At 40.2% G+C, this 27,723-nt stretch overlaps 1 protein-coding gene across 1 annotated transcript in view; it reads left to right on the forward strand.

Annotated features, from left to right (window-relative positions):
• DPYD (dihydropyrimidine dehydrogenase) overlaps window positions 1-27,723 on the forward strand; it is a 367,931-nt gene that overhangs the window by 226,337 nt on the left and 113,871 nt on the right. Inside the window, exons 15-16 of the mRNA XM_040610420.1 lie at window positions 18,506-18,574; window positions 21,042-21,125. Coding sequence (XP_040466354.1) covers window positions 18,506-18,574; window positions 21,042-21,125 — 153 coding nt within the window. The remainder of the gene's footprint in view (window positions 1-18,505; window positions 18,575-21,041; window positions 21,126-27,723) is intronic.

A 27,723-nucleotide genomic window follows, 5' to 3' on the forward strand; every position in this document is an offset into this window, starting at 1 on the left:
CTTTCTCACTAGATGTATTAGGAATAATTTGTGTATTTTTGCAGGCGTTATTATAGCTTTCACTTCTGATGAGTGTTCAGAGATCTGTGGGATGTTGTGTGGAGAACATAGTATTTACATTTTGAGATATCAGTGACTGACTTGATCCAGGTTATAAAAGTTATAGTTTGTTTTACCATTTGGGTTTCAAATTTGAAATACTTGGGAATTTGGAATAACATTTTTAATACAGATAATTAGGTGAGGTAGAACCTTCATCTTTGTCTTTGTAGGAGTCATGTTCAGAAGTGAAGATCAGATTGTCAGCCAGCTGCTCTCCTTAGGGCTAGTACAGATAGCTTTGCCTTTCCGTCATGAAGAAATGATACTTTGTACTTCAAATACCCTGTGGATGCATGCCTCGGTAGGTACCTCGCAGACATTTTGGCAAGCCACACCACCTGCAAACCTGGAATAAAACATTTCTGAACATCCAGGCAGGGCTGCGGCCATGTGGACCTCACTGGTAGCCACAGCACGCAGTGCAGCGTGGGCCTGGGGCAGGGGCTGCGTGTGCTCTCAGGCCCGCCGGAGGACCCTTGCTGGAAGCCCAGATGCTTGTCCACAGGAACTGGAACGGACAGAGCACAAGGGGAGGGACCCACAAGCCAGGCTGCCTAGAAGCTTACACACTCCCTATCACGGACGTGCCCAGCAGTGCGGAGCAGGTACCTGGGTTCCTTTCTTTGAATTTCAGATCCACAACTCACACTAAAAAACTCCAGAAGTTGTTATTGCTGCAGCTTAAACTTCCCAAAGCCAGCCGTCATGGATGCTTGGTAGGAGGTGAAAAAACCCCCACAGCAGTTGTTAAATTCACCATATGGAAAAGATCCCTTTCACTACAGAAACCTGGCAGTAGGCCTAGTCCCTTAACATCAGAGGAAATCCTAGATGAGGAGGGAGGGCAGGTTGGAATAAGGTGCTCATGCTGGTTACCTCACCCAGGAACTAAACGTCTTGGCCCTAGCTAGTGTGGAGTGCAGGAATGGCCAGGAATTTCCAATAACTGCTGTGGTGGGTAAAAGGGAAGAGGCTCTGGAGCATGGAGCATTTGACTGCCTTCCTTCTTTTGATTCGTTCTTTACCACAGGAAGAGGGAGGATGAAAAGCTGTACAGAAAGATGTTCCTAGAGGAGAGAGAGGAGGGAGCTGATGGGAGGAAGAGCAGGCATGTTCACAAAGGAGTTCTGCATCATTCAGGGGAGCTTCCACTCCCCCTGTCCAGAGGGCATCCTCCTTGCTGCTGGTGCTGGTCCAGCTCTTCCTGAGCAATCAGGGCACATTTTCCTCCATGCAGTCTAAGGAGGAATTCAACAAAACCTCTGATTTACACAGTAGATTTGCACCAGAAATGCCTGTCCATTTCTGTAGGCACAGCAGTTTCTATTTGCAAGTGTAAGTGAACAAAAACAGAGGCTAGTAACAGGAATGTTGATGTATTGGGTCTTTGAGATTGCATTTTCTTATAAGGAAGGAAGTTTTCTGAGAAAGGCTTTTCCACAAGGCATAAAAAATGCTGAAGCCTCATATGACCTGAATATTAATAGAGATGGACTGAGCTACAAAGTATGGTGCTGTAAATTTTCAGTTCTTGAGGCTTAGGTGTTAGTGGGGGAAAAAAAAAAAAGGAAAATACAGGAAAATTCTCATCGATCATCAGCATTTTTCAATAGTAGTGTTGGCTATAGCAGATCTCCTTGAGGCTTGAAAAGTAGCAAGAGCTGGCACGGGGTCAATGTAACACCTTTTTTCTGGGAGAGATCAGGTGAACTACAGTCCTGAAAACTTCAATCCTTGTATGCAAATTGGTAGAATCTGTTCTAAGAAATAGAATTAATAAAAAGAAAAAAAAAAGAAGGAAAAAAAAAAAAGTAAAGAAGCTCCATTTGTAGTAAGCCATGCCTTAAAAAATTACTTTGAGGACATCAAGAAACTCAGCTGATAAAGTGAGCTTGGGTTTCCAAAAGTGTTTGGTAGGGTTCCTCATTGAAGGATTTGAAAGACATTAAGTTACTATAAAATTAGAAGGAAGAAACCCACATGAATAAATAACTAGTTAAACATAGGAAACAATGTTAAGGAGTAAATACTCAATTTTCACAGCGGATAGAGAGCTCCAGTAAAATTCCCTAGGGATCTGTGCTGTGTTCTGTGCTGTTTATTATGTTTATTAACAATCTGGAAAAGAGAGAATTTCAAGAATGTAAAATTTGCTGGTAATAGTAAGTCTTGTAGGGAGATACAGATGAGAGCTGACTATAAAGGGTTGTGAAGGATTTTGCATTACTGAGTGACTGGCCAATGAACTGCCAGATAAAGTTAAATGAAGATAAATGTAGTATGCACATAGGATAAAACCGTACTAAATTTGTATATACAGTGATTGATTGTAAGCTAACTATGCTAGGGTTACAGTAGAGAGCACTATGAAAATCTCAGCTTAATGCTGAATAACATTGAAATAAAGTATATCAAACACAGATTTTCTGGGAGAGGAAGAGAGAACAAAGCAAAAGCCAACACTATGCCAGCGTATTGATTCTTCTTTTTTTGCACATTTTGAATACACTGTGCAGTTCACGTTTTTCTGTCTCGGCGAGGGTGCAGCTGGATTGGGACCGGGAGGGTGATAGGTAGGAATGAGCAGTAGGAGACACTTCACCATGTGCCAGCGTGGCTGTGGAGCTCATTCTTACAGGGCATTGCCAGTGCCAAAGGTACACATGGGTTGAGAAAGAACCAGCTGGAAAAATTATTTAGAGAAGGCTATGCAGTGCATCACCTCTGGCTCAGGGAATTCCCTCTTAAAAGCTCAGAGAGATTTCTCAGGAAATAACTGCCGTAAGCTTGCCCTAGAGAGCTGCTGCTGCTGCTGTCAGGGAAGGGGTACTGAGCTCCGTAACCCATTCCTGTGGGTTTACCTTGCTGATGCACAAAGAAGAGCTGTTAGATTTGTACCCAGGATGAGAAGCCCTCTGCTGCCTCTCAGTCCTGTCTCAACCTTTGGACCATTGTGCCTGTATTACATTTTGACAACCTGATTAGCATGTAACTACATCACTTGAACTCAAGCTGAGATGAAGATATATTTTTTACTAGTTCAAAATGATGTGCTAAGGGTTTTGTAATTCAAGTGCTGTCTTCAATTTATGAAGTTTTAGAAGGCTGCATTTCCAGAGGGTCACCACAGATGATCCTACATCTAGAAACACCAGAGAGTCTGCTAAAAATATACCAATATACCCAGAGACAGTGTTCATATATGTTCATGCATGTTGAAATGATCATGCAGTACATGTCATATTGATTGGTCCCAACTGCCACAATATTAATTTCAGAATTTTTTGTCGTTGTTTTAATAATATGGTTATTCATCTGGCAAAGAGGTGGAAACACACACTCTGGCCATCCATCTGAGGGAATTTTATTTTAGGAAAGCACCTATCTTTTGCTGGAAGCTGCAATTTGTAACTGAAAATAGAATTGCATGGTAAATTCAGTGAGAATTTTACAATCAATCTCTGATTCAGATGTACATGTTTGTGGTGACAAATTAGGACCTTGAGGAGAAATGTGAGAGGATCTTTTATGTTTTGCGCTTGGAAACTACTGCTTTGTTGAGAAACCTGTCAAACTAGTTCAGTGCAGAACTGTACTTTCATCCTATGCATGTTATAAAACTGTGACTTATTTTGTTTTACTTTCACAGCTAAGGTTTGACAAATAGTAAGTAGTTCAGTAAGGCAGAGGACTATTTGTACATACGCTAAGAATATACTTTTGATTTGAAGAGTGAGTTATCGATCCCTACAAGAAAAGAACAGTTTTCACAGTTTTGTAAGGACTATGAACGCATCTTTAAAACTTAGCCTTAGGGTAAGAACTAGGAGAAAATTAAAGCAGTTTCTGAAATACTTCACCAACCATCTCCTAGAAAATGACCCAATCTGCTTGATTATTGGAAAAGACAAACTCCTTAATGGCTAGCATCAGCTGATGCTGGTTCAGGATGTGCTTTGACTGTTGCTGCTAAAAATTCCCTTTTTTGAAGAGATATGTGAATGGTCATTAAGCAGGAGTATTGACAAAGGAAATGCACTAAACATAAAGACAGTGTGATTAAAAAGATATTTCTAGAATGTAATTCTGCTGACAGTGACATGAAGAGTTGCATATTTTTGTTCATCTTACGGAGATTCAAATTTCCTTTTATTTTTCTATGCAGACCATTATTTAGAGAGAAAAGACAAGCTCTTAAAATCCCCAACTGTTTTCTCAGTTTGGTAAGTTACTGTGTGCACAATAGAGTCCTGCGAAATGATCTGTGAAATCCGGCTGGGTATCAGGCAGAGCATTCATTCTTTCTAGAAATGTCCTCCGTAAACTGCCAACAAAGGAAATGGCATCATGTGTTAAAAAAATCTGTACACTAAGAAGTCCATTTCACACACACTCCCACCCCCAATCTGTGCTTAAAATAGCAATAACAACCTTGGTGCAGGGCGTTTCCTGGCAATTAATAACTGGCCAGGGTTAATGGCCCTCAGCAGTGCCTCGGGCCATCAACTCCTCCCAGCCAGTCATTACTCCCTGGGAAATGCCCTTTTCTGGGTAGTTACTGTTTTAATATTAGGATGTACAAGTTGCCATTGGATGGGGAGAAAATGACCTTGTGGCAATGTTAAAAAATAACCCCCCAAATGGCAAAATTTAAAAAGTATTAACAGCCAGTGATCCATCAAAACTAAAGTCTAAATTCTGTAAGAATGGCAAAATTCTGCTAGCCTTATTAGCTGTGCAACATAGTTATCCCCCAAATACTTCTCCCCAATTTCCATTTGTTTGTCATAGGCAATTGGTTAAATTACAACATTTGACCTTTTAAAAGGCACAGTAGCTTTGACATTCATTTATATTGGCTGTGATACGATTTTAGTCTTGTATGAGGCACTGAGTGTATGTGATTTAGGTAATTTTGCTTTTTCTCTTTTATGTAATGTATATGACAATAATAATAATAAAGCAAATTTATACCTGATAAAAGTAGTAAGTGTGAGCTGTTCCTCTAGCCCGTGTTCTGCACTTAATTTCTGTGATGTGTTTTACATTTTGGGCATTCTGCTACAGCTCTAATGAAGAAAAATATGAAGGCTAGGTCTATATTTAAAAGTCTTGCTCACATACTTATGTAGGCTAGGAATACTAAAAATAAAATTGCATCTAACTGCTGTCCTGGCAGAACCCTAGTGTAGATGCAGTTATACCATCAAACTGTTTATTTTTGTTCAGGAGCAAGTAAAGAGTTTACTTTACTGATAGGAACTGTGTCGATAGTAGGAGAGCTGGCTCTGTGCAGACATGTTCTAGCTTAGACAAGAAAAGCAGAGGCACATGCTTGAATCTATCACAATTGGAGCCAGCTTTTCATTCTGATTGACAGCAGCTGGACTATATCCCAGCCTCCTGTGCTTTCTGGGGAGGGGGGCTATGAAAAGATCTCAAATTCAGAGCGAAGTGTGGGAATAAAGTGTTCCAAGATGTTTTTTTTTTTTTTCTTACCCACTGAGAGGAACATGTAGATTAGCAGAATTCTTAGTGGGCTCTGAACTGATCTTAATCTACACCCTCAACACTGCTGGTAGCTTCTGAACTTTTTATGCACATCGGGTTTAAGAACTATGATCATGAACTTTTACACAGTTTTCTTCATCAAACTTCTCGTATCTGTCACATTTCCATGTTCTAGATCTCGGTTCACCCTGCTTTTTATATTTTTATTCCTTTTTTTATGGTCTGGTTGAAACTAATGAACTGTAGTTGCTATTAAGGTTAAAGTAGCAGCTGCTAAACATCCAAATCAGGTGGCCAGCAGGACCCAAAAAGCAAAACTCTTTCTCTCTTCCATACAGTGTTAGTCTCATATACTGTTACATGAACACAGACATACCAACAGATACCACGGGACAGCAAATTCCCGAGTGTCAGTATTGTGACTACCAGTGTGCATAGTTGTAACTCGCAGCAAATACAAGCTAATTCAAGTTAATATGAATTTCTTTAATTTTGGACATAGCAAACTGGACAAACCTTGGGGTTTGAAAGAGCACTGAAGCACCTGATTGCTGCAGGTGTGCTGATGTATGGTGACTCAAAGCAGCAGGAACTTGTTTGTGCATCTAAACCTTGTGTGCATATCTAGTCGAGGTGGTATATTCTTTTAGTTGTTGAAGGAAAAATGTGACTGTAAGTACATATTTACTGAACACTTAAACCCAAATAAATATTTTAAAGGCTTCAAGGAGACCTAAATACATCCTTTGTTATGAGCACATAAGTTAAATGTAAACTCTGAGAAACCAACAAGAGTCCTTTCCTATCCTATTTCCTGCCGCTGCACCTCTCAGTCTCACAACTCCCAGGAAGAATGCTTTTTTGCTGCTTTATTTTTACATCTTTCTCATATTTTTTTAAGTGCAGGGTTCCTAATCTATTTCAAGTTTCGTTTTCTTTTAGTTCTTTTTATGTTTAGCATTTTTGTTATAAAACTGTAGTTACATTGATGGTTTCTGTCTGTACATAACAGCGAGTTAAGGTCTTAGGTTGGGGAAAAAAATTATACTGAAGCTTTATTCCTACATTTCAGAGTAGTATTTCTAAAAATCTGTGGTGCTTTTCTTGGAGTACAAGAACTTGATAGACTTATTCTTAGCCAAACCATTCTTGGCCACCTAGCCATTTATGCGAGATATACCTCCATATTACAATCTGAATATACTTGAAGATTGTTTCATTTAAGTTAACTGCAGTTCAGGTGAGAGTATCTAGAGGGTGTGTGAACTTTATAGGTATCCCACATTTTTACCTGTGAGCAGTATGTGTATCACAAGATAAAGGATGGGCATTAAAAATAGATGTAAGTCACATTTGCATTCGCTTAACGTTGTACTGTCAGCATCCCTCTGGTTCCTAGGGCGTCTGCCTTTGATTCTGACAGAGGCATCCACATTTCATGTGATTTATTTATTTTCGGTTTATATTTTTTGGACCACACAGTCTCACTGCTGTATCATTGATAAAATCTCTCCAACGTTAGATGGCAGTTGGTCTTTTGGTGCTTTCATTTGAAAGAGACTATAATCCTATAGACTATTCAATGCCTTTTCATTTTGGAATGTCCAATCACATAGCAATATGTTGAACAAGTTAGGTAACATTTTTATTAAACATCCAAATATTTAGTGAAAATAGTAAGGCCTCTTTCAGTTTCTCAGCACCTTCAAATAAGCTTCCCTAAAAGATGGAGTGGGTGGAACCGGCAGTTGAGGAGGAAAGATTAGTCAGAAGGTAGCTGCCAACTTCCAGCCCTTAATTTTGTATCTTCTTTGCTGCTGGAGCGTAGCCAAAAAACTACTTGGGTCATGAGACATAACAGCTAGCTACTTAAGTGAATTGTAATGTCTGTATATAAAAAACATATCTACACACTCATGAGATTTTTCTGATCGTATCTCAGATGGGAGCACTGAAGACCTGCCATCATGGGGTTTGGTGCATAGTGGCGCAGTTGTCTGCTGAATTTCTGGCCCTGCTGGGAGGTGTCAGGGGCTCATAGGAAGGATAAATGAAGAGAGGCTGTTCAACAGAAAACATGGATTTTCATCATTACTTCTTGAAAAATTCTGTGCCTGACAGAAAGCAGAGTTTCCTTCTTTGCAAAGGGACTTTTAATATCATTTCCACTATGGAAATATTTATATATATGATTATTTTTTTTCCAAATTAAAATATTTATTTATTTTTAAAAGTTTTTGAAAAGAAGCATGTTTCTTGCTTGCCTCACCTTCTTATCTTCTGTCTTTTACCTTTTGAAAATTATGAATACATGTTACTGGCCAGAAGCTATTGAATCCTAATTTGTTGCTAATTATTTGAAAAGCACAGGAATTAATTTTGTATAAGAAATGCTACTGTTGATACAGCTTTGTCATTAAATGAGCCTAGGGCTGCCATTAACGTGAGACTAACAAGAAACAGTAGTCTTCCACAATGTCAGGAGGGCTCTTACTGATTTGTAGAGGTAAAAGCTGGGTAGGAATCAATGAATGCACGTGAGTGCATCTGGTATTTAGCTTTGCTGCAGTCTGAGGTTTGTGCATTGTGTGTGAGGTGGATGGCATGTTGTGGTTCTGGAGGTGGCCTTGCTGCTGGGCTGTGGGTCTGATCTGTCTCTCATTATCAACTGAATCTTATGAAAAAGCAGAGCTGTGTGACCTTGGATAGTGACAGAAAAAGTAGAACAGGTGACTGTGTTTGCTTTAGTACTCAATGAAGGGCGAGAACAAAATCTGAAGGTAGGTAGCAAGGAAGAAGAATAAACACAGTGGCCCTGCGAGATCACAGGAAGAGACAGTGGAGACAGCAATGAACCAGATCTCAAAAGAGAGCAAAGATGGTAGCTTGAAAACTGCATGAGAGAACAGAAGGCAAAATACGGAGATAAAAGACGGGTTTGAGCAAATACCAGACTGCAGCAGGTTCCAGTGCCTGGGGAAGGTTTGATAAGCTTAATGTCAGCTTGATAGGCTTAAATTTAGCTGGCTCCCTGGTGCAAGGATATGAAGTGATCGTGAAGAGAATGAGGCAAGAATACTTGTTGATCATGTGTGTTTTTGCAGGGAGGGTTCATAAGAAAATTCAGTTTGGCAGGGCCCTCAGGAGGTGAGGTGAGGGTAGTCCAACCTTCTGCTGAAAGTAAATTGGTTATGAAATCAGACCATTCAGAGAAAATTATACCGATTTGGAGAGGATGCCCAGAGAAGTAGAAACCTAAGTGCTCTTCAAAAGAATCATTTTAGTGTCTGGAGGAGGAAGGCAAAGGTATCACAAAAAAATGCAGATCAATAGATAGAGCAGTTATTATGATGTTACTCTGTGCATTGTAGCTTTCTGCCATCCTTTCCATCCATGCTTTCCAACAGGAAAATAACCCAGAAGGACTTTCTGTAAGTGATCCTCAGTGAAGTTCTGGTGGGGATGGATCCCACTGGTCCTGCCCTGGCCATTGAAAAGATGTCATGTTTCCAGCCTTGTGAACATTTGCACATTGTCTCCTGTCATGAGGTGAACCTGTCCCATTAATCAGGCAGGTTTTAGACTCTCCTCTTTGTCAAGTCCGATACCTGGGCCCGACGGCAGAGAATAGCATTAAGGGACTGATATGTCTCCCCTGTACAGCTGGGGTGTAAAGCCCGCAGATAATTTCCTGAAGGAAGGGCAAGCCTTATAGCCTGTTCCCACACGCCTTCTTAATGACCGTACCCTCGTCTGTCAGAACAACCTAACCTAAGAGCTGTTCCTGCAAAATCAGGTAAATTATCAGTGCTTTTCAGTGTATCACTATGAGGATAATGGTGCACAGAGAAAGAGTGGGTGAGTTGTGGAGGATGGAACCAGGCTGACAAAATCACTTACTCCTCCCAAGCATTGCTTTGGCACCAGCAATGTCACATGATGAAATAGATCACAGGGCTCTAAAGTGTAAAAGAGAGAGTTTTTTCTCCCTCCTTTCTGAGCTACATTTTTCTCCTCTACCAGCACCAATACTGCTAGTTTTTTTTAGCCTTTGAATCCAAGGAAGTGAATTAAAAGAAGCCCTGGGGGTGACGGAACCAGGGAAGAGATTGGATGGACTTCTTGGGGATGCAGAGACAGATTTGACCTGAGGAATTGCTAGCTGACTGAATGCAGGAGTTGGGGAACTCTGACAAAGTTATTCAGTGTGCATTTTGTCTCTTTATTTTCTACTGATTTTTTTTTTCTAATAAGTTAAGCAGCTTTGCTGCTAAGTAATAGGGGAATTATATCTGCGTGCATCTAGAAGCAGTCAGGGACTGGAAGGGATCTTAGGGTTCCTTTCAGTCATCAGCTGAACATTGTCTCCATGGGAGCAGCCTGCATCCCTTGAACATACTTGTCTCCAGTTGGCTTCCCCTCTCAGCGGGGCACCCCGCAGAGAGTTGCTTGTGCTACTGTGAGAATAAACAGTAACAATTAGCGAGGTGCTCAAAGAGCTGTGTTAAAAAGGACTGTGTGTATATCTGAGCAGATAATTTGATGAGAGAAAAATTTCTAAAGGCGGAGGAAAAATCCACAAACTTGTGGTTCCTTTTGCCAGCTTTGTTTTCCATATGTGGTTGTAAGAATCAATAATGTGTCAGCACCCTGGTGTAAAGCCTTTGCTACAGGTCATAGTGTGTGTCTGAAAATCATAGAATTAGATATATCCTTTTTCTGCTAGCTTCTCCGATATTGTATTGGCCTCCTCTGCTTTCTCTTTATATTAAGTCAGTGTGGAAAATACGGAAATACAGCAGGGGCATGGCAGATTCACAAGGGCTTGCAGGTATTGTTTGCAAGGAGTATGGCTGAAAACTAGTATCTGTCTTCACTTTTCTCTTGGATTCAGCCTTTGTTAATTTGCGTCTTTTTCTTTCAGTAGTGCTAATTTCCATTCACCCATGTATTTGTTTTTGCTCATTACCAAAGAGATTGAACTAGGATAGGTTTCCTATGCAAAATAAAATCCCAAGGACTCCACCAAATTTCCAGGGAAGTCTTCAGTCACGTGGGTATTTTCAATGGAATTCGAAGGGTTTACCTGAAGCACTGAAATTTCAACAGTCTGTCATAAAATGGACATGCTTTTTCTAATCATGTAAAATGTTTGAATTTCCCTGAAGTGTTTTGTACAGGTGCTATATTTTCTTTCATTAAACATCTGTTTTGGGGAACTCATATTATAGTCTCTTTTTCACTCTTCAAGAACTACCGTATCTTAATTAAAGAGTGCCCTGAGGCATGGCAGATATGGGTGCATCAGAAGATCTCTTTTTTTTCTGTCCATTCATTCTGCTTTCAGTCATATTCCAAGTTGGTAGGACTCTCATTAAGTGTTTTAACGGAAGGTTAGCTTTTCATTTATCCACACTTTCCATGTGCGTGATCTGTGCCTACACATTCATGTGTATAAGCAGGGCCAAGGGCACGGTAGCTCAGCTCCTGCCATGACAGTGGCTGATATGATGCTCAGTCTCAGGTGGCAGAGGAGCATTTACACCACCAAGTTGCTCCCTTGTTTTTCTATAGGTGCAGGCAGTCCTAAAGAGCAATCTGCTTAGCTTCATGCTCCCATCAAAGCTACAGCATTCTGTTATTTTACAAAAAAATGGGTTTGTTCATAACCCTTGGGTTTTATTTGTCTGAGGACATTAGGTTGTAACAACTCTAGGCCTTAATTTGAAGCTATAGCACAGTGCGGTCACTGGCATCCATCAAATATCTCATTAAATAGATGGAATCTCATTGACAGAAGTAGAGTCATCATATGAAAATAACTGCCTTTGAAAATAAGTGTCTCTGTTTAGCCTGAGAAGGGAGTCTTTGTTGTTTTCTGCTTGTGCTGCTTTTCCGTGTGTGGTAGGGTAAGCAAATGGTAATATTTTCAAACTCTTATCATCAGCTTCTCCAGACTTATTTGCGTGCTGATAATGTTTGGCCTGGGTTTATGTCGATCTGTTGTATCTCACTTCTACTTCGCTTTGAAAAACAAACTGGAGATCTCAAAGTAACAAGGTAAAGATAGGGCTTTATTTGAAAGGTTTGCTACAGAGAGACAGCTAAATAATAAACATACTTATATCCCCTGCTTGTCCTATTGTCATTTACTCAAATTATCTTAAATGTATTTTAAGTGCAAGTTAAGAGGGAAAACAATGGATGGTTAGAGATTGTTAAATTATTTACTCTCCACTCCCTGAAAAAAAGAAGAGAGAAGAGAAACAGAATTACAGGTCAGCAGTGTCAAGACATTCTGCATTGCTTGTCTTTATCATCATGCAGAATCTTTTTATTAAGGCAGCATAGAAAGAATAGATTTATGGACTGAAGGTACAATGTTTAATATGTCCATATCCATCTAGATTGACAGTTCCTACCCACATGAATTTCCCAGGAGAGACAGTGTTACTGGTGTCAGTGGATGGCATCATTTACTTCAATGTTCCATTATTAAATTGATAACAAGATAATTCCTCTGCTTCTCAGAGACATGACAGGGTTTACAGTTGTTAACTTTCTTATTGCATGAGATTTGATGTTCTAGGTAGTTTTTAATAAGAAGCTTATTTTTATTTCAGTTCTGCAACATATCAAAAATTACGACAAGAAAGTACAGAAAAAGAGAAACCTGGTTGGGTCTACAAGGCATCTAAATCAGACTGGTTTCTAGAAGGGTTATTTTTACAACAGTAAATCTTTGTGCTCCTGTTGTTTTTCAATACTGCACGTTTAAGCATGTTTGTGAAATACAAAATATTTGCTGCAGTCATACTCTTATCTTGTGAAGTGGGTGTTAGAAATGTTCTGTGCATTGGTAATTCCAGCTGGATGATTTTGAGGTTGAACATTTCATCAGCCAGTGGCCATTTGGAAAAGCAGAGCACTGCCACAGCTGGCACTGAGTGGCAGTAAGCCTCCAAGAATCTTTCTGCTGGCAAGATGTGGCAGAGCTGTGACTTGTCCTGAACCTGATGTTGCACGAGAGGCAGGATAACAGAGGTAGGCTAGTGGTGCGGTTCTCAATAAGGTGGAAAATCTGTACAAACCCAAAAAGTCCTGTGGTGCTGCTTTCATTCCCTTGCTGCCTGCTCTTTGCTACAGGGACTGCATCTAAGAACTATTGGGTGGGGCAGAATCTGCCCTATGGTCTGTTTGTTTCTGTGTGTGAAAAAACTATGAGAAGTCTATATGCTGCACGTATGTTTTTCAGTTGAGATATTTACAAGATTGCTTATCATGTCATTGAAATAGCTGAGAAGTCCTCAGTTAACTTTTCTTTGTAACAGTTCTTCGTTAACTCTTCACCAAGCAGCTGGTGGGCCACATGCTGGTGTAGCTACATGTGTGCAGGACCTTCAGGAAATGCTCTGGTTGTGTCAGCTCGTTACGGCACACGGGTGAGAGATGGCGTGGGTCAGAACTGAGGGCACGTACCCCTTGTTCAGACAGATGGATTTTGATGCTGTGAAATAATGATTCAGCTGCCAAGAAGTTCTCCTGTCCTAACATGCTTGTATAGATGTGCGTGTCTTTTCCATGGGCAAATGATGAATTAAATATGTTATTTTTCCCATTGTTTTATAAAGACCGTATCTTCAGTGCCAAGTTTCTTCCTAGTAAATGCTTCCTGAGGAATTTTGGTTAAAGATGCTTGAGTTTGTTCAGACTAAGCAGGTCCTGTTGCAAGGCTATACTGTGTTGTCTGGGAAGAAGATACATGTCTTGAAAGGAAGATTGAGGTCTTTCTGTCTGACCCAAACACAAATACCTTCTGAGGTTTAGGTTGATCAAGAATAATTTTGGGGGCATTTGAAATCTAGTTCTTAATGTAGTCTTCAATCTCTGCACTCCCTCTATCTGTAGCAATGATCCTGTTCCATGCCTCTGCTTCCCAAACAGGTAGCTGTTATAAAACCAGTCCTTCAGCCTTCTTGAAAGCTCCTCTTGATTTTTTAGCTTTCAGAACAGTCCCTTAAAGATGATGTGAAGGATCTCTCTCTATTTCTGCAAGGGCTGTGCACATAAAAAATAAAATCTTGGGGGTTTTGCAAGTGTTTGAGGAAGCAGAAGGTGGTGCAGGTTGAGGCCAGCAGCAGCGTCTAAATGGAACATCTTTGGACAGCTGGCGCAGAACTGTCCTCAAGCATGGTGCAGCAAGGAGGTGGGACAGGCAGGGAAGAGAAAGCAGAAGTTATATTGGTGGCTGGATTTTTTGAAGTGCAGGGAGATTATGCACAGACCCTGGAAGAATAGGCTAGGCACAGATACAGGCTGTGGCCTGTGTTAGGTGACCAGAATAAATATGGTTATTGCAGGCATGAGGGTAGAGGATTGTGATTCCTTTGTGTCTGCTGGGAAGTTTTCTTATATTTGCAGGAATTGACAGTGTTCACATTTAAATCCAGCCCCCTAAGATTTTCTTCAGATTCTTTCAGCGTACTGAAACTCCCTTATTCCCTGCAGAGCAGTACAGGACAAATGGTAATTGTCTACCTAGAGTTTTACTGCTGTTTGGCTTTAAATAGATGTTCTCAGGATTGTCTGACCCAAAGTAGGCCCAGTTACTTTTTTTCTCCTTCCTTTTGTTTTGCAACCTCTTGCAGTGAATTCCATGTGTTAGGGAAGAAAGATCACTTGAAAACATACACAGTGGCAAACCTCATCCTTTTTATTTCTTTTAATGCTATTGCATTCATGAGACATCCACATAGAGGTAATGGAAGAGAAAAAAACCACAACATTCACAAGGGAAATAGATTCTAGTTTAAACTTCCAGGGGATTATTATAAACAGGGAGAAAAAATATTTTAAGGATTATGAGAAGTACCTTGTCAGTGGCCTTTTAAGTAGAACAACTACTAGTGCATTAGTTACAGAGTTGTATGAAATGTAGCTTTTTACTAGGTGCTTTAGCTACAGTATATTAATCTTATAATCGTGTCCTAAATGGTACCTTATATACCCTCATTCTTGCATCTCCCTTTCCTCCAACAAATTATGTAGACTTACTTCTTCCATGAATGTTCAAGGAAATCCTGTACACGGGACAGTGTCTGATGTTACAAACATGCATTTGTCCCTTTATAGGCATTTGCAGAAATTGTCTATGACCTTGTGTAATGTCAGGGCATAAAGACCTTGACTCGTGACATCCGTCACAGTGATCATTGGAGAGGGGAGCAGTGGCTGCAGGGCCACCGTGCTCCTTGACACAGGGTGGAGTAGGTAGGATCTCTCAGCAATAGGCAAAACAATCAGTTTGGATGAAGAAGAAGAGGGAACAGCATATACCAGCTGTGCTTGTGATCTGGAATAAGGAGTGGGGCAGGGATCCCACTGGGCTTCAGTCATGCGTGGTTTTGCAGGCAACTCTCACTCAAGCCATGACAAAGCTGCAATTTAGTCAGTCTTCATTTACCACTTACTACGCCTTAGCAGCAGCTTCACTGTAAGATCTGCCTGTAGTCTACCTCTGTGGACTTTTGTAAGCCAGGCAAGTGTGGTGCGGCCTCCTGCTTGAGACTCAAGCAGCTGCAATTAAACTCATGTCAGGTTGCCACTGCAAATTTCAGGAGTCAAGAGAAGGACGTGCTCTCTGGGGATGCTCCTGGACTGTGCCACGTGCTGGACTTTTATGAGATACCATCCATTTGGGGTGGTAATATGGTACATGGCACTGTAGGCGCCAAAGATGTTAAAAAAAAAAAAAATAGTAGTGAGAAGAGGCTGAGAAGCTGAAATGTGATACAATTTGTGTTTACTACTTTCCAATAAAAGCTGTGATTTTTATCATTTGCTATTCTTCTTTCTTGCTATTCTCTTTCTAAGTAATAGGAGATAATATTCTGTGTTCTTTATGAATTCCTGTGTGTAATTTTAGGAGTAGATTCAAGCCTCAAACATCACAGATAGTGCCCCTAAATGTCCGCATACTATAATTACTGTTTTTTTTCATGGGTACTGATTCCAGATGAAAAGACCATAGAAGCATTTTGGAGAACAACAGTCACTTGAGGAAGGACAGGTTTGTTAACATGGAGTGCTGGAGGATCTGTTTCTACCTAGGCATTACATTTAATTTAAGAGAACACTGGGGGAAAAAAGGAGTATAAAATCCCTACTATTTTTAAATTTTCATTATTACCTTTGGGATCATGGTTTTCATGTGAACAGTCGCAGCAGAAATGTAATTTTTGCTTTCAGATATTTTTATTATTGTAAACCACTGCTTCTGTCAAAAGCATGTACTTAATTTTAAATGTGAATGCTAAAACTAATCGATATTAAATAAACATGTTGTCTTAATTAACGGCTCCTTGAAACATCACAGATCTTGTTCCTCCTCTTTTGTATACTCCCAGCAGAATTTTCAAATTTCATTAATAACACTTGACATAACCTAACTCAGCTACTTGTGAATATAGTCAGCTACCCTTGTTGTCTTACAACTTTCCCTGCTGAAAAATTTGGTTTGTTTTAAACCTGAATTGTGTAGATTTCTGATACACTTTGGATTGTGACTACAACTGTGAAAATCCTTATCGTGTTGTCAGTGTCTGAGTTGGGTTTGGGTTTTTTTGCTTTAGTTAGTCTGTAAAACGTGTGAATTTGTCAAGATACGTTTTCTAGCTAACTTCCAGTTAGTGCATATTTTAACTAGTTTCTTACTATAAATTTGTCTTCTATATACTTTCTTAAACTGATTTTCATGATTTGTGTTTTTTTTAAAAAAATATTAGAATCTTTTAATAGAGATTTGTATTTAGTTCTGGAGTACAGAAATTATCTTGAATATTCAAATAGTACGTAGAGCAAATTTTGTTTCCTAAACATTTGATCTATAGACCTATATAAGGTTTTTCATAATAGAAAAAACTATGATATAGGAGAGATTTTTCTTCTGTCAAGAGGGTAATAAAAGCATGGCCAGCAATGATTGTCTGCATTTAATGAAAAGCTTGGTCTTACATTTATGCCAGAAGTGCACACAAATGGGCACCTGCAGGCAAGGCAGGCACTTCATCAAATGCTTTCCTTCTCAAAAGACTCCCATCTTGCAAACATCAGTTAGAAGGGTGGATGGGTAGGTAGTCTGCAGGTAGGTGGGTGGTAGATTGATAGGTAGAGATTCATCAGAGCAAAACAATGGAAATAATGGAAATAATGATAAGTGATATTGGCCTTCTAAATGAATAGATTGTACCTCACCATGTCTAATTTTCTCCATAGCTGCCTTCCTTTTGAAAGTGTATTGCCCTCCCTTCTAATGATACTAAAGATCTCATTCTTCTTGGGGGAGATAATTTGGGAGTTTACGTTTTCCAACTATTGTGTCTGTTGGACAAATTTTCTACACCATGCTTTTCAATATTTTGCCTTATATGAATGAGTCATTATCCCTCACATTATGGGAAAGTTCAGGTGTTATACTGACTGGGAGTGACAGGTAAAGCTCATCCCAGATACTAAATCCAACAATAAACCTTGTTTGGAAAGCAAAAAAGATTACATCCAAATTTCATCCTACCTGCGAATCACACTTACACGTGAAACTTTCATATGTTTCGCATAAGAGGGCCAAATAAACAAGTGTGAGGCCAGATGTTTTTGTGTTCTCCTCTCCTGATGTTTCCTTTGGACACAGACTGAGCCGGTCATTTGCTTGTAATTTCTGTGATTTCTTTTTCTGGTATAAGCTTTTAGCTGCTGCTGTATAGGTCTCTTGCTTTTCTTCTTGCAAACCTCATCCTTCTTAGAAGTCCTTCATGCAGGAGTTCCTGGGCTGAATTCTCTGCAGATCTCACCACGAATGTATCAGCTTCAGTGTTTCACTGTCTGATGATCTTTGATGGGTCCAGAACAAGCAATTTTGTTTTAGTCTTAAATAGAAATTAGCATTGCTACTTGAACACAACATTGACCAGAGGAGTAGTTGACGTTCGGTTAACAGTAAATAGCAGTGTGTGCAACTGTAATTGCCCTCCCAGAAAAATCCTATTAGAACTTAATTTACCTAAAAACTTGAACCTCAATAAAGGTATTAGAGACAGAAGCAGCTACAGTGAGAACCGGGACGTAAACGCTCAGTGCAGTGAGGACGGAAAAGCAAGGCACAGAAAACAGCTCTTGGGGAACTGGGGCCACAGCCAGCAAATAGGAAATAAAATGTGTATTGTGGGGAAAAAAACCACTGGAAATTCCCTGTGCCACTCTCCCAGTCCTCCCAGATTTCCCCCACATCCTATGAGTCTCCTCCCAGTTGCCTCTACACTATAAACAGTCCCGGCTGCCTGTCACTGTCCTTAACTTGCATACTGTGGGATTCCAGGGGGCTGCTTTTGGTGTATTCTGGCTTTCTGAAATCAGCTGGACTGTTGTGTTTGTATGCTGCCACATTAGACCGTAAACGCTTGCACTTCTGCCTTACCTGCCTCTGAAGAGCCCCAGGTAGTTCTGGCATTGTATAAAGAGTAAATAACTTAATTCCTCTGACCTCAGAAGCAGGTATGTTTGGCAGTTTTCCTGGTGGGCTCTGTGCCTAGAACGGCCTTTGTTCTTACTTTCTCACATGATGAAGAGACTGCAAATTCCTCTAGGTGTTTGACTAGACCTGCTTTAAGTAAATTCCTTAATGACTTAAAAAACAGGGATAAAATAGATGACTTTGTATACAATTTCTCATCCCCAGTGAAACATACAGCTATATTTCACTGGGCACGCCGGCAGTATACAGCTGGTAGTTCCCATATGCAGGGTAGTGGTAGTTAATGTCTGGAGTCACAGTAAAGTATGACATTACAAACTCTGGTAACATGGCTTAAGGTGATTGCATATATATTCTTTTCAGGTTCTGATTGCCAGTATCATGTGCAGCTATAGCAAGGAGGACTGGATTGAACTTTCGAAAATGGCTGAGGTAATGGTTTTCTAAATGTGTTTCTGCATCTTTTTTTATTTTCCTTAAAAACAAGAACTGCAGTAAGGAATTTCTTGAAAGAAACAGATTCAAAGTGAAAAATGAGAATTTAAAGCATGTCCATTATAATTTGTTTATTCTGTGTTTTCATTAAAATGATGGAAATGTAAATTTAAAGGAAATCTGTTCCATAAAAATGGTCCCTTGGATTTTTAAGCAGTACCTGGAAAGCCTTTAGCTTTTGAATCTATATACTTTTTATTTGCATTTTAAGCAAACTGTATATTATGACGGATGCCCTGATAAAATTTAATTCTACCTTTGAGAGCCTAACTTGATCTTACCTTGCCTACAGGCACACTAGTTTGACAGCACCAGAAGAAATTTTGAATATAAAACTCTTGAATATTTAAAGTATAAAAGGCTCATTTAATACTGTTCTAGTTTTAATACAGACTTTCAAAAATGATAGCAAAGAAAGCCAGCATATATAATAGCAGTCAGCAGGCTTCCTATAACATAAATCCAATCTTACACAAATGCAAACAGACTATGCACCTAAAATTTCAATTCAATTTGAAGGAAAAAAAAAATAATTTAAAAACATGTACATACGTCTATAGGGAATCGTATAAAAAATACTTGATTAAGACTGCAATAATTTCATTCAGAAAGGTGTCTGTAGCTGAACAAAGTTGTTATTTTTAAATAAAACTGGGTTTTTTTCCATGTAAAATATCTAAAGGAAATAAAAATCATAGTTTCAGATCAATAAAGGAAGGTTTTAACAAATTTAAACAAAGAAAAAACCCCACTCTTATCAGTATTGCTAGCATTAGCTCAGATTTAAATGTCTCATAAGTTGTTGGGGTTTTTATATATATAAGTCTTTATATGTGTGTAGATATGAGTGTGGATATATTGAATTTGTGTTTTCATATGGCTGAACGTGTTCGTTTGGACTTTGTTGTTTCTTTATTCGCGGTGACCTGAGCCCTCCTATGCTGATGTGGGAAGACACCTCTATTTTCTTTAAACCTATGAGGAAAAAAATCACTTTGGTGTCTTAGGGAGGTGAAATTAAACACTATCAGTAATTAGCTTGGTGATCTAGTGGACGTTAGTTCATTTTATACCTGTATTTACTTAATTGACCATGAAATCTTCTGTGGAATTCGTGCTTGACAGGAGCAGTACCGCTTTTAAACTGACTAAGATGAATGGCTTTATTGTGCCATTTGCTTCTCTTTCTGAATCTAGTGGTACTGCTATCCAATTTTAAGACAAGTATTTCAATCTAAGTTTGTATTTTGTGTTGCCCCTTTAGAAAAAAGTAGTTATTTAAATGCACTTAATAACATGTAACCTATGTGATACAAATATCTTCCGCATAGTGGGTAGTCTCTACTCTTGTGGAGAGCAGCACACATGTCTGGGTGCTCTGGAATCCACAGCTGAAGAGCAGTGATATTTAATTGCATGCATAGGATCCTACCTAGGAGGTAATAGATGAGATGTGGCTTTCCAAAGAGCAGAAGCCCCAAAAGGTACCACAGTGCCTCTCAGCAGGAGGACGACCTATTCATACAAAAGGTCAGCTTGTCACGGAAGCCAGCAGCACGGCATGGCCAGGCTTGCAGAGAGCTGGCTGGGATGTGGAGGACTCCTGAAAGTGATGGATGGCTTCTCCCCTGCTCACGTGCTTGGGGAGCTGCTGAACCATGGCCACACAGCAGGCAAAGTTACTCCAGTTCAATAAGCAAAAACAAAATGCAAATGCAAAACAAAATACTAGTTACAGCCATGTGGAAGGCAGCGGGAGGGATCCTCATCTCAGGCCAGAGCAGTTCAGCAGGGAGGAAGAGGACCGTGTTTGTGTGCTGCCCTTGTACACCTCGGCTCCTTTGCCTTTCTCATTGTAAATAATAGAGGGTACTGAAGAGAAATTAGCACGAGTAATATGTTTGTGTAGACTTTTTTTATAGGCTTTTGTTTGTCTGAGAAACAAAAATATTTAATGACAAAAGCTATGACAGGCACCTGCAGAAAATTTAGAGACTAAACTCATTAAAGCAGAAAGGATAAATTTACTACTGAGTCACAGTTCTTCAGAGCATAGAAGCACCTGCACAACAGTGACTACAAACCAATGCTGCCCTAAGGCCCTGTAATTGCATTTCATTTTTTAACATTTTCCAGAACCAGCCCCTTATTGTGCTTGTCTCTTTTTAATTTATTTTTTACTTTAATTTCCTTTGCACTTTTGGGAAGCCACATCAGGTTTTGAACTTTTTCTCTGTAATTATCAACACATTTCTTTTTCAGGCTATCATAACCATAGCTTTGTCTCTTAAAAAAAAAAAAAAAAGTAATCGGATGTTTAAGGAAATCTAACATGAACAGTCAATGCTACAGGAAAGAGTACTTGAAGTTTTTTGCATTTTTCTTCCTTTTGCATGTTTCATAGGTTGCTGGTGCAGATGCGCTGGAGTTAAATTTATCATGTCCTCATGGTATGGGGGAGAGAGGCATGGGACTGGCCTGCGGGCAGGTAGGTCTGTTAACCACAGCCTCTGCAGCAATCCTGCACTACCACGTTGATAGTTACACCTCAGGGGGAAGATACAAGCAGCAGATTACTAGTTTGAGATTTTTAGGTTGAATGTGTTTAAATATTTAGTGCTGAAAGCAGAAAAAAAAAAAGACAGAAGCTGAGAACATACAAAATGCTTAGTTTTGCTGAGAACAAAAATGCATTATGTATTTGACAAGGAACAAGATGAAAACAAATAATTTCCAAAAAACGCTTGGACAGAATTTGTTGGTTTCCATTTCAGTGCCCTGTAGATATCTTTTAGATCACAACCCGGTAACTACTGCATGTATCACTAACAACTTTGAAGGACATGAGATATACAGACATTTCATTTCACAATTTTTAACATAGGAACATAACTTTATTTTAGAATCATAGAATTAGGGCATACATTCTGGTAGTGCCACCTCCAGTTAACATCTTGTCTTATAAGAGCCTGCATTCTGTAACCCATAGATTTGATGGTTTATACAGTTTAGGTTGGAATTACCTGTGCTTGATGTCTTTGCCTTGTAGAAATCCGATGCAGAGTTTATCAATACATCCCATTACTTCAGTTAGGAGGATGTGTGTTATTTTGCCCATGTAAAGAAAATAAACATGCACAAAAGCCAATTCTCATACTAATACACTTTTTGAAGTTTTCAGATTTTTGCATGTTTTGGTCATAGTTTGAGATTTGTTTTAGCTCTGAAATACACCCAAATCTGGTGAACTTGGAAGTATCTGAAAAATCTTGGTTAATAGGGAGAGGTTTTCTAGAGGTTGACCATCAAAGTTAAAGAAGTCTGAAGCCTGTTTGATTTCCCATCTTACTATGTTTTGAAAGAGGCGGAAAAGAAGGGAGGTGTGGAGTGGGAATCATGATTACATGCCATAAAATTGACACATACTATTCAGTTGATCTCCTTAGAGAGGGCTAGTAGACATCTTAATTCATCCTCACTTCCTCAATTAAACACAAAACTTTTAAGAACTGAGGTGTGGTTGAATAACTAAACCATTAAATTTCTAAAATTTTAGTAGGGAGGCAATAGGAGCTGTAGTCGTTTCAGTGCAACTGTGGACAGGCTTCAGGTATAGCTTTATCATAGCAATACTGTCAGGCACAGTGCACAGGACATTTTTTTTTTATTTTCTGTGAAAAAAAATGATGTCAATCTGCTCCATGCTATAGATTTATTATTTTTTAATGAAAGTAATCTGGATGCTTTTCATAGCCAGTGGTCATTTACCAAAGTTATGATTAAAAATTGGATAAAATTATTAAAACCATCCCAACAGGACCACACTAGCAAAATGGTAATAGTTATCATTAATTTTTTCCCCTGAATTGCATTCGACAACAAAGAACTGTAGTAGCCATTTTTGTAAGTTTATGAAGCAATTCCTACCCTTCACTCTGCAGAGTGTAACTCAGTAGTTTTATTTTGTCCCCAGATGAGATGGCAGCGTGCTGTAGAAGGGTGCAGTTTGGTCAGGGAGAGCCCTGAAGGTTTCACACATAAGCTGAAACAGGCTTCTTTCAAGCATGCTTTTCTTTTTTTTTTTTTCCTCCCCTTTTTTTTTCTAAGGCATATGTTATTTCCGGCTTTCACTGGGTGGAATAATGTATGCATGTGAAGTTGCTTAGATGTGTAGTCAGTAGGGAGCTGTCTGGCTACATGAGTTTTTACATATCTTTCAGCTATTGTAAAATCAGAGAACCAAATGCAAAATGTGAGCACTCAGGGCTATCATGTGGATTTGTGACTCTCCTTGGAGGAGACCAGATCCATAAAGCAAGAAGAAGATTACATTATATATACATATATGTTTGTATAATAATAAAATTTCTCTCTTCCCCATACAATACGGATATTCTTTTGAATGTTTAATATCTACTACTCTGGCTAAAATATATTCTTGTGTTTTCTTAACTGTTTCGACAAAATGAGAGCTCAGAAAATAATCTACTACTTTAGACAAATTAATAAAACAAACCATTTTTAGAGGGCCAGATCCTGAGGTTCTTCCTCACAGTTGGCTAAAATTAAATTACAGTGGCTTTAAATGTAGTTTATTGAAGCAAAGGCCGAGGACAAACTGGATAAAATAATGACACATGCAATGAGATTCATCAGTAGCTCTTTGGGGGCTTTCACATGTGGTGGCCCCTGGAGCTCCCCATCGTTAGACAGAAAAGCGCTAGGAAGTATTTTGGCTCTACTCCTAATTTTTTTATATTCTGCACACACACACACCCCCGCCCCCCCCCCCCGAGCTGAAGTCGAATAGGTCATGCATAGGTGATGTGGGGGAAGAAAAGGCTCAGATATGCCCTGGAAAAAAAAACAAAAAACCAAACCACTACTCAATATCTAGAAGTTAGGGCATGAGGTTTTGAGACAGAGCGGCTTTCCTGGTTGTACAGTGAAGCAGGTTTTCTTAAATCTGTTTGATAACATAATCCACATCTTCATAGGAAATTTTTTTAGGGATTAGGTCCCTTTTCATGCTTAAGCACATTAAATCCTCAGGAAACTACAGAAATTGCTGAGATGAAAAATAATGGCAGAAAAACATGTATATGTATTTTTACTATTTATAGTGTCTATAATGTTCTGCCTTTGTGTTGTCGTTGTTTAAAAAAAGAGGGAAAGGAAAGGTTAATTACACTGTCTACTTTTTCTCCTCATTTCAATTCCTATGGTGTGCCTAAGGGTAAGTGTAGAAATCTGGGAACATCAGATTTAGTTTTTTTCTCTATCCTATTTTGTTATCTAGTCTCAAACACTTCCACTGTTTTATACCCACCATAAATTTAAAAAATTCCAGATATATCCAAATTATAAATAAATATAAAAAAAGGAATTGGTATTAAGCATGGCTGTTTATACTGAATTACAGTTCTCGGCTTTTATTTGATTTTAATTCCAAGTCATTAGTGCAGACACTGTGGCGCCCAAACAGCATAGCTAGCCAGAGGGTAATATTAAGAGGCATCTGTATTGCTGCCAATAAGTTACTTAAAGCTGGTTCTGTATAAAATGTCAATTATATTTACTAATGCTGATTAATGACAATAAAGTTAAGGTTTGTATTCTTTTGTAACAGTCTGCAACTGTATAAAAGTTGGATATCACTAAAAATCGTAATAGTGTTTCCAGCATTAGGTTTAACAGCACTAATGTGTGGATTTTCATTGAATCAGGTAACACAAGATTACAAAACATTTAATAGTAAACATTAAGACAACACCGTGAACAACAGATTATTAAAAAATGATAGTATTGCTTTCCCACTATAGTTCATTACTGTAGTAATTATAGCATATTATTATGAAAATAATAAATCAACAACTGAGATAATAGCACTCAGATTTCAGCATCTAAGTTGTGGTGGTGTATTTGTGGTGCACTTCTTGTCTCTTCACTGGAAACTATGCAAAAATGTTCTGATTTTTTTCCCACTTAGCTTCTAAAAAGTGGCATTAAATATTCAGAACCGTTACTGTGATGCAAAATCAACAAATTTAAGCATTTGGCTTTGTGGTTTTGGTCAAAAAGTCAACAAGTCTCTCCAGCTGCGCTGGTAAGAATGAAAAAATAGTTGGATTTAGTCAGTAATCCGGGTTTTACTTTGCTTTCCTGCTAAATGTTGTGTCATCCTTTATTGTTATGAAACCTAGGTCTAGTAAATGTAGTGTGCATATACCTAGAATCTCTAGAATAAGACCGAGTAGGACAAGTGATGTCCAAAGTCTTCCAGAGTATCAGTAAGTCTCCTTGGCCTACTGGGAGTGAAAAACAACAGAGGGAAGAGAAGAGCACCTTACGGATGCTTCAAAAGTAGTAACAAAGATGCTGGAAGAGTAGCTACAAAGAAGGAAAGATGATTCTCTGCAGTGTCAGATGATACAGCAAGGGACAACAGCCACAAATTGCAGGCTGAACATTTCAGGTTGGGCATCAGGAAAAAAATTCACTAGGAAAGTGATGCAGTACAGGAATGTGTTGTCTAGTAGGGCTGTGTACTCAACATTTCTGGAGTTTTCAGGGCTCAGGCAGGCATAGTTTCATGGCCAGCTTCAGTTGATGGTGGTGCTAGTCCCACTCAGAGCGGCAGCTTAGACTAGCTGCCCTCCAGAAGTCCACTGAGACAAACATTTCTGTGATTTTGTGGATTCACCCTGCTTAATTCCTATCCAAAGGTACTGCATTGTTTGTACCAGCAATAGGAAGTGAGTAGAATCATAGAATTCTTTAGGCTGGAAAAGATCTTTGAGATCATCAAGTCCAACTGTTCACCCAGGACTGCCAAGTCTATCACTAAACCGTGTTCCCTAAGCACTGCATCTGCACGTTTGTTTAATACATGCCTCCAGGAATAGTGATTCCACCACCTCCCTGGGCAGCCTGTTCCAATGCCTGACCACCCTTTCAGTGAAGAACTTTTTCCTAATATCCAGTCTAAACCTGCCCTGGCACAACCTGAGGCAGTTTCCTCTTGTCCTGTCGCTGGCTACTTGAGAGAAGAGACTGACACCCACCTCCTTTCAGGTACTTGCAGAGAGCGGTAAGGTCTTCCCTGAGCCTCCTTTTCTCCAGGCTGAACAACCCCAGTTCCCTCAGCAGCTCTTCATAAGACTTCTTCTCTAGACCCTTCACCAGCCTCGCTGCTTTTCTTTGGACACTCTCCAGCACCTCAACGTCTTTCTTGCAATCAGGGGCCCAAAACCGAACACAGTATTCAAGGTGCAGCCTCACCAGTGCCGAGTACAGGGGGACGATCACTTCCCTAGTCCTCCTGGCCACACTGTTTCTGGTGCAAGCCAGGATCCTACTGGCCGCCTTGGCCACCTGGGCACACTGCTGGCTCATATTCAGCTGGCTTTCAGCCAGCACCCCCAGGTCCTTTTCCTCCAGACAGCTTTGCAGCCAGTCTTCCACAAGCCTGGAGCATTGTGTGGGGTTGTTGTGACCCAAGTGCAGGACCTGGCAGTTCTTTTTGTTGAACCCCATGCAACTGGCCTCGGCCCATGGGTTCAGCCTGTCCAGATCTCCCTGCAGAGCCTTCCTATCCTCAAGCAGATCAACACTTCCACCCAACTTGGTGTCGTCAGCAAACTTTCTGAGGGTGCGCTTGATCCTTTTGTCCAGATCATCAATAAAGACACCAAACAGGAGTGGCCCCAGTACTGGGCCCTGGGTAACACCACTTGTGACTGGTCACCAGCTGGATGTGACTCTATTTAGTACCACTTCTTGGGCTTGGCCATCCATCCAGCTTTTAACCCAGCATAGTTATAATTTTAATCCACCCGTCCAAGCCATGATCAGCCAGTTTCTCCAGGAGAATGTTGTGGGACACGGTGTCAAAAGCTTTACTAAGGTCTGGGTAGACAGCATGCACAGCCTTTCCCTCATCCATTCAGCATGCTGTCTTGTGGTAGAAGATCAGGATTATCAAGCAGGACCTGCCTTTCATAAACCCACGCTGGCTGGGACTGATCCCCTGGTTGTCCTGCACATGCTGCGTGGTGACAGTTAGAATAATCTGCTCCATAACCTTCCCCACCACTGAGGTCAGGCTAATAAGCCTGTTGCTCCTCAAATCCTCCTTCCTGCCCTTCTTGTAGATGGACATCACACTGGCAAACCTCCAGTCTTCTGGAACCTCCCCAGTTTTCCAGGACTGTTGATAAATTATGGAGAGTGGCTTGGCAAACTCCTCTGCCAGCTCCCTCAGTACCCTCGGGTGGATCCCGTCCAGCCCCATAGACTTGTGCACATCTAACTGGAGCAGCAGGTCGCTAACCATTTCCTCCTGGTCTGCGGGACTCCATTCTGCTCCTCCTCATCCCTGTCTTCCAGCTCAGGGGTCCGAGTACCCAGAGGGAAGCTGGTCTGGCTGTTAAAAACCAAGGCAAAGAAAGCATTGGGTACCTCAGCTTTCCTCATCCTTTGTGGCAATGTTCCCCCCACAGCCAATAAAGGGTGCAGATTCTCCTTGGCCCTCCTGTTTGTAATGTATTTCTGAGAACATTTCTTGTTATCTTTTACTGCAGTGGGCAGCCTGGGTTCTAGCTGGGCTTTTGCCTCTAATCACCCTGTGTAACCTCGTGACATCCTTGTAGTCCTCCAGAGCTGCCTGCCCCTTCTTCCGAAGGTGGTAAACTCTCCTCCTTTCCCTGAGTTCCAGCCAGAGCTCTCTGTTCAGCCAGGCCAGTCTTCTCCCCCGCTGGCTCATCTGGCACATGGGGACAGCCTGCTCCTGTGCCTTTAAGACTGCCTTCCTGAAGAATGTCCAGCTTTCCTGGACCCCTTGGCCCTTCAGAACTCTCTCCCAAGGGGCTCTGTGTCCACCAGGTTCTTAAATAGGCCAAAGTTGGCCCTCCAGAGGTCCCACACAGCAGTTTTGCTGACCCCCCTCCTTACTTCTGCAAGAATCAAAAACTCTACCATCTTGTGATCGCTATGCCCAGGATGTTCTCTGACCACCACATCACCCACCAGTCCTTCCCTGTTTGTAAACAACAGTAGTAGTGGATAAAAAGAAGCAGAAGGACTCA

Source organism: Falco naumanni, chromosome 11 (assembly GCF_017639655.2).
Source record: "Falco naumanni isolate bFalNau1 chromosome 11, bFalNau1.pat, whole genome shotgun sequence".
NCBI lineage: Eukaryota > Metazoa > Chordata > Aves > Falconiformes > Falconidae > Falco > Falco naumanni.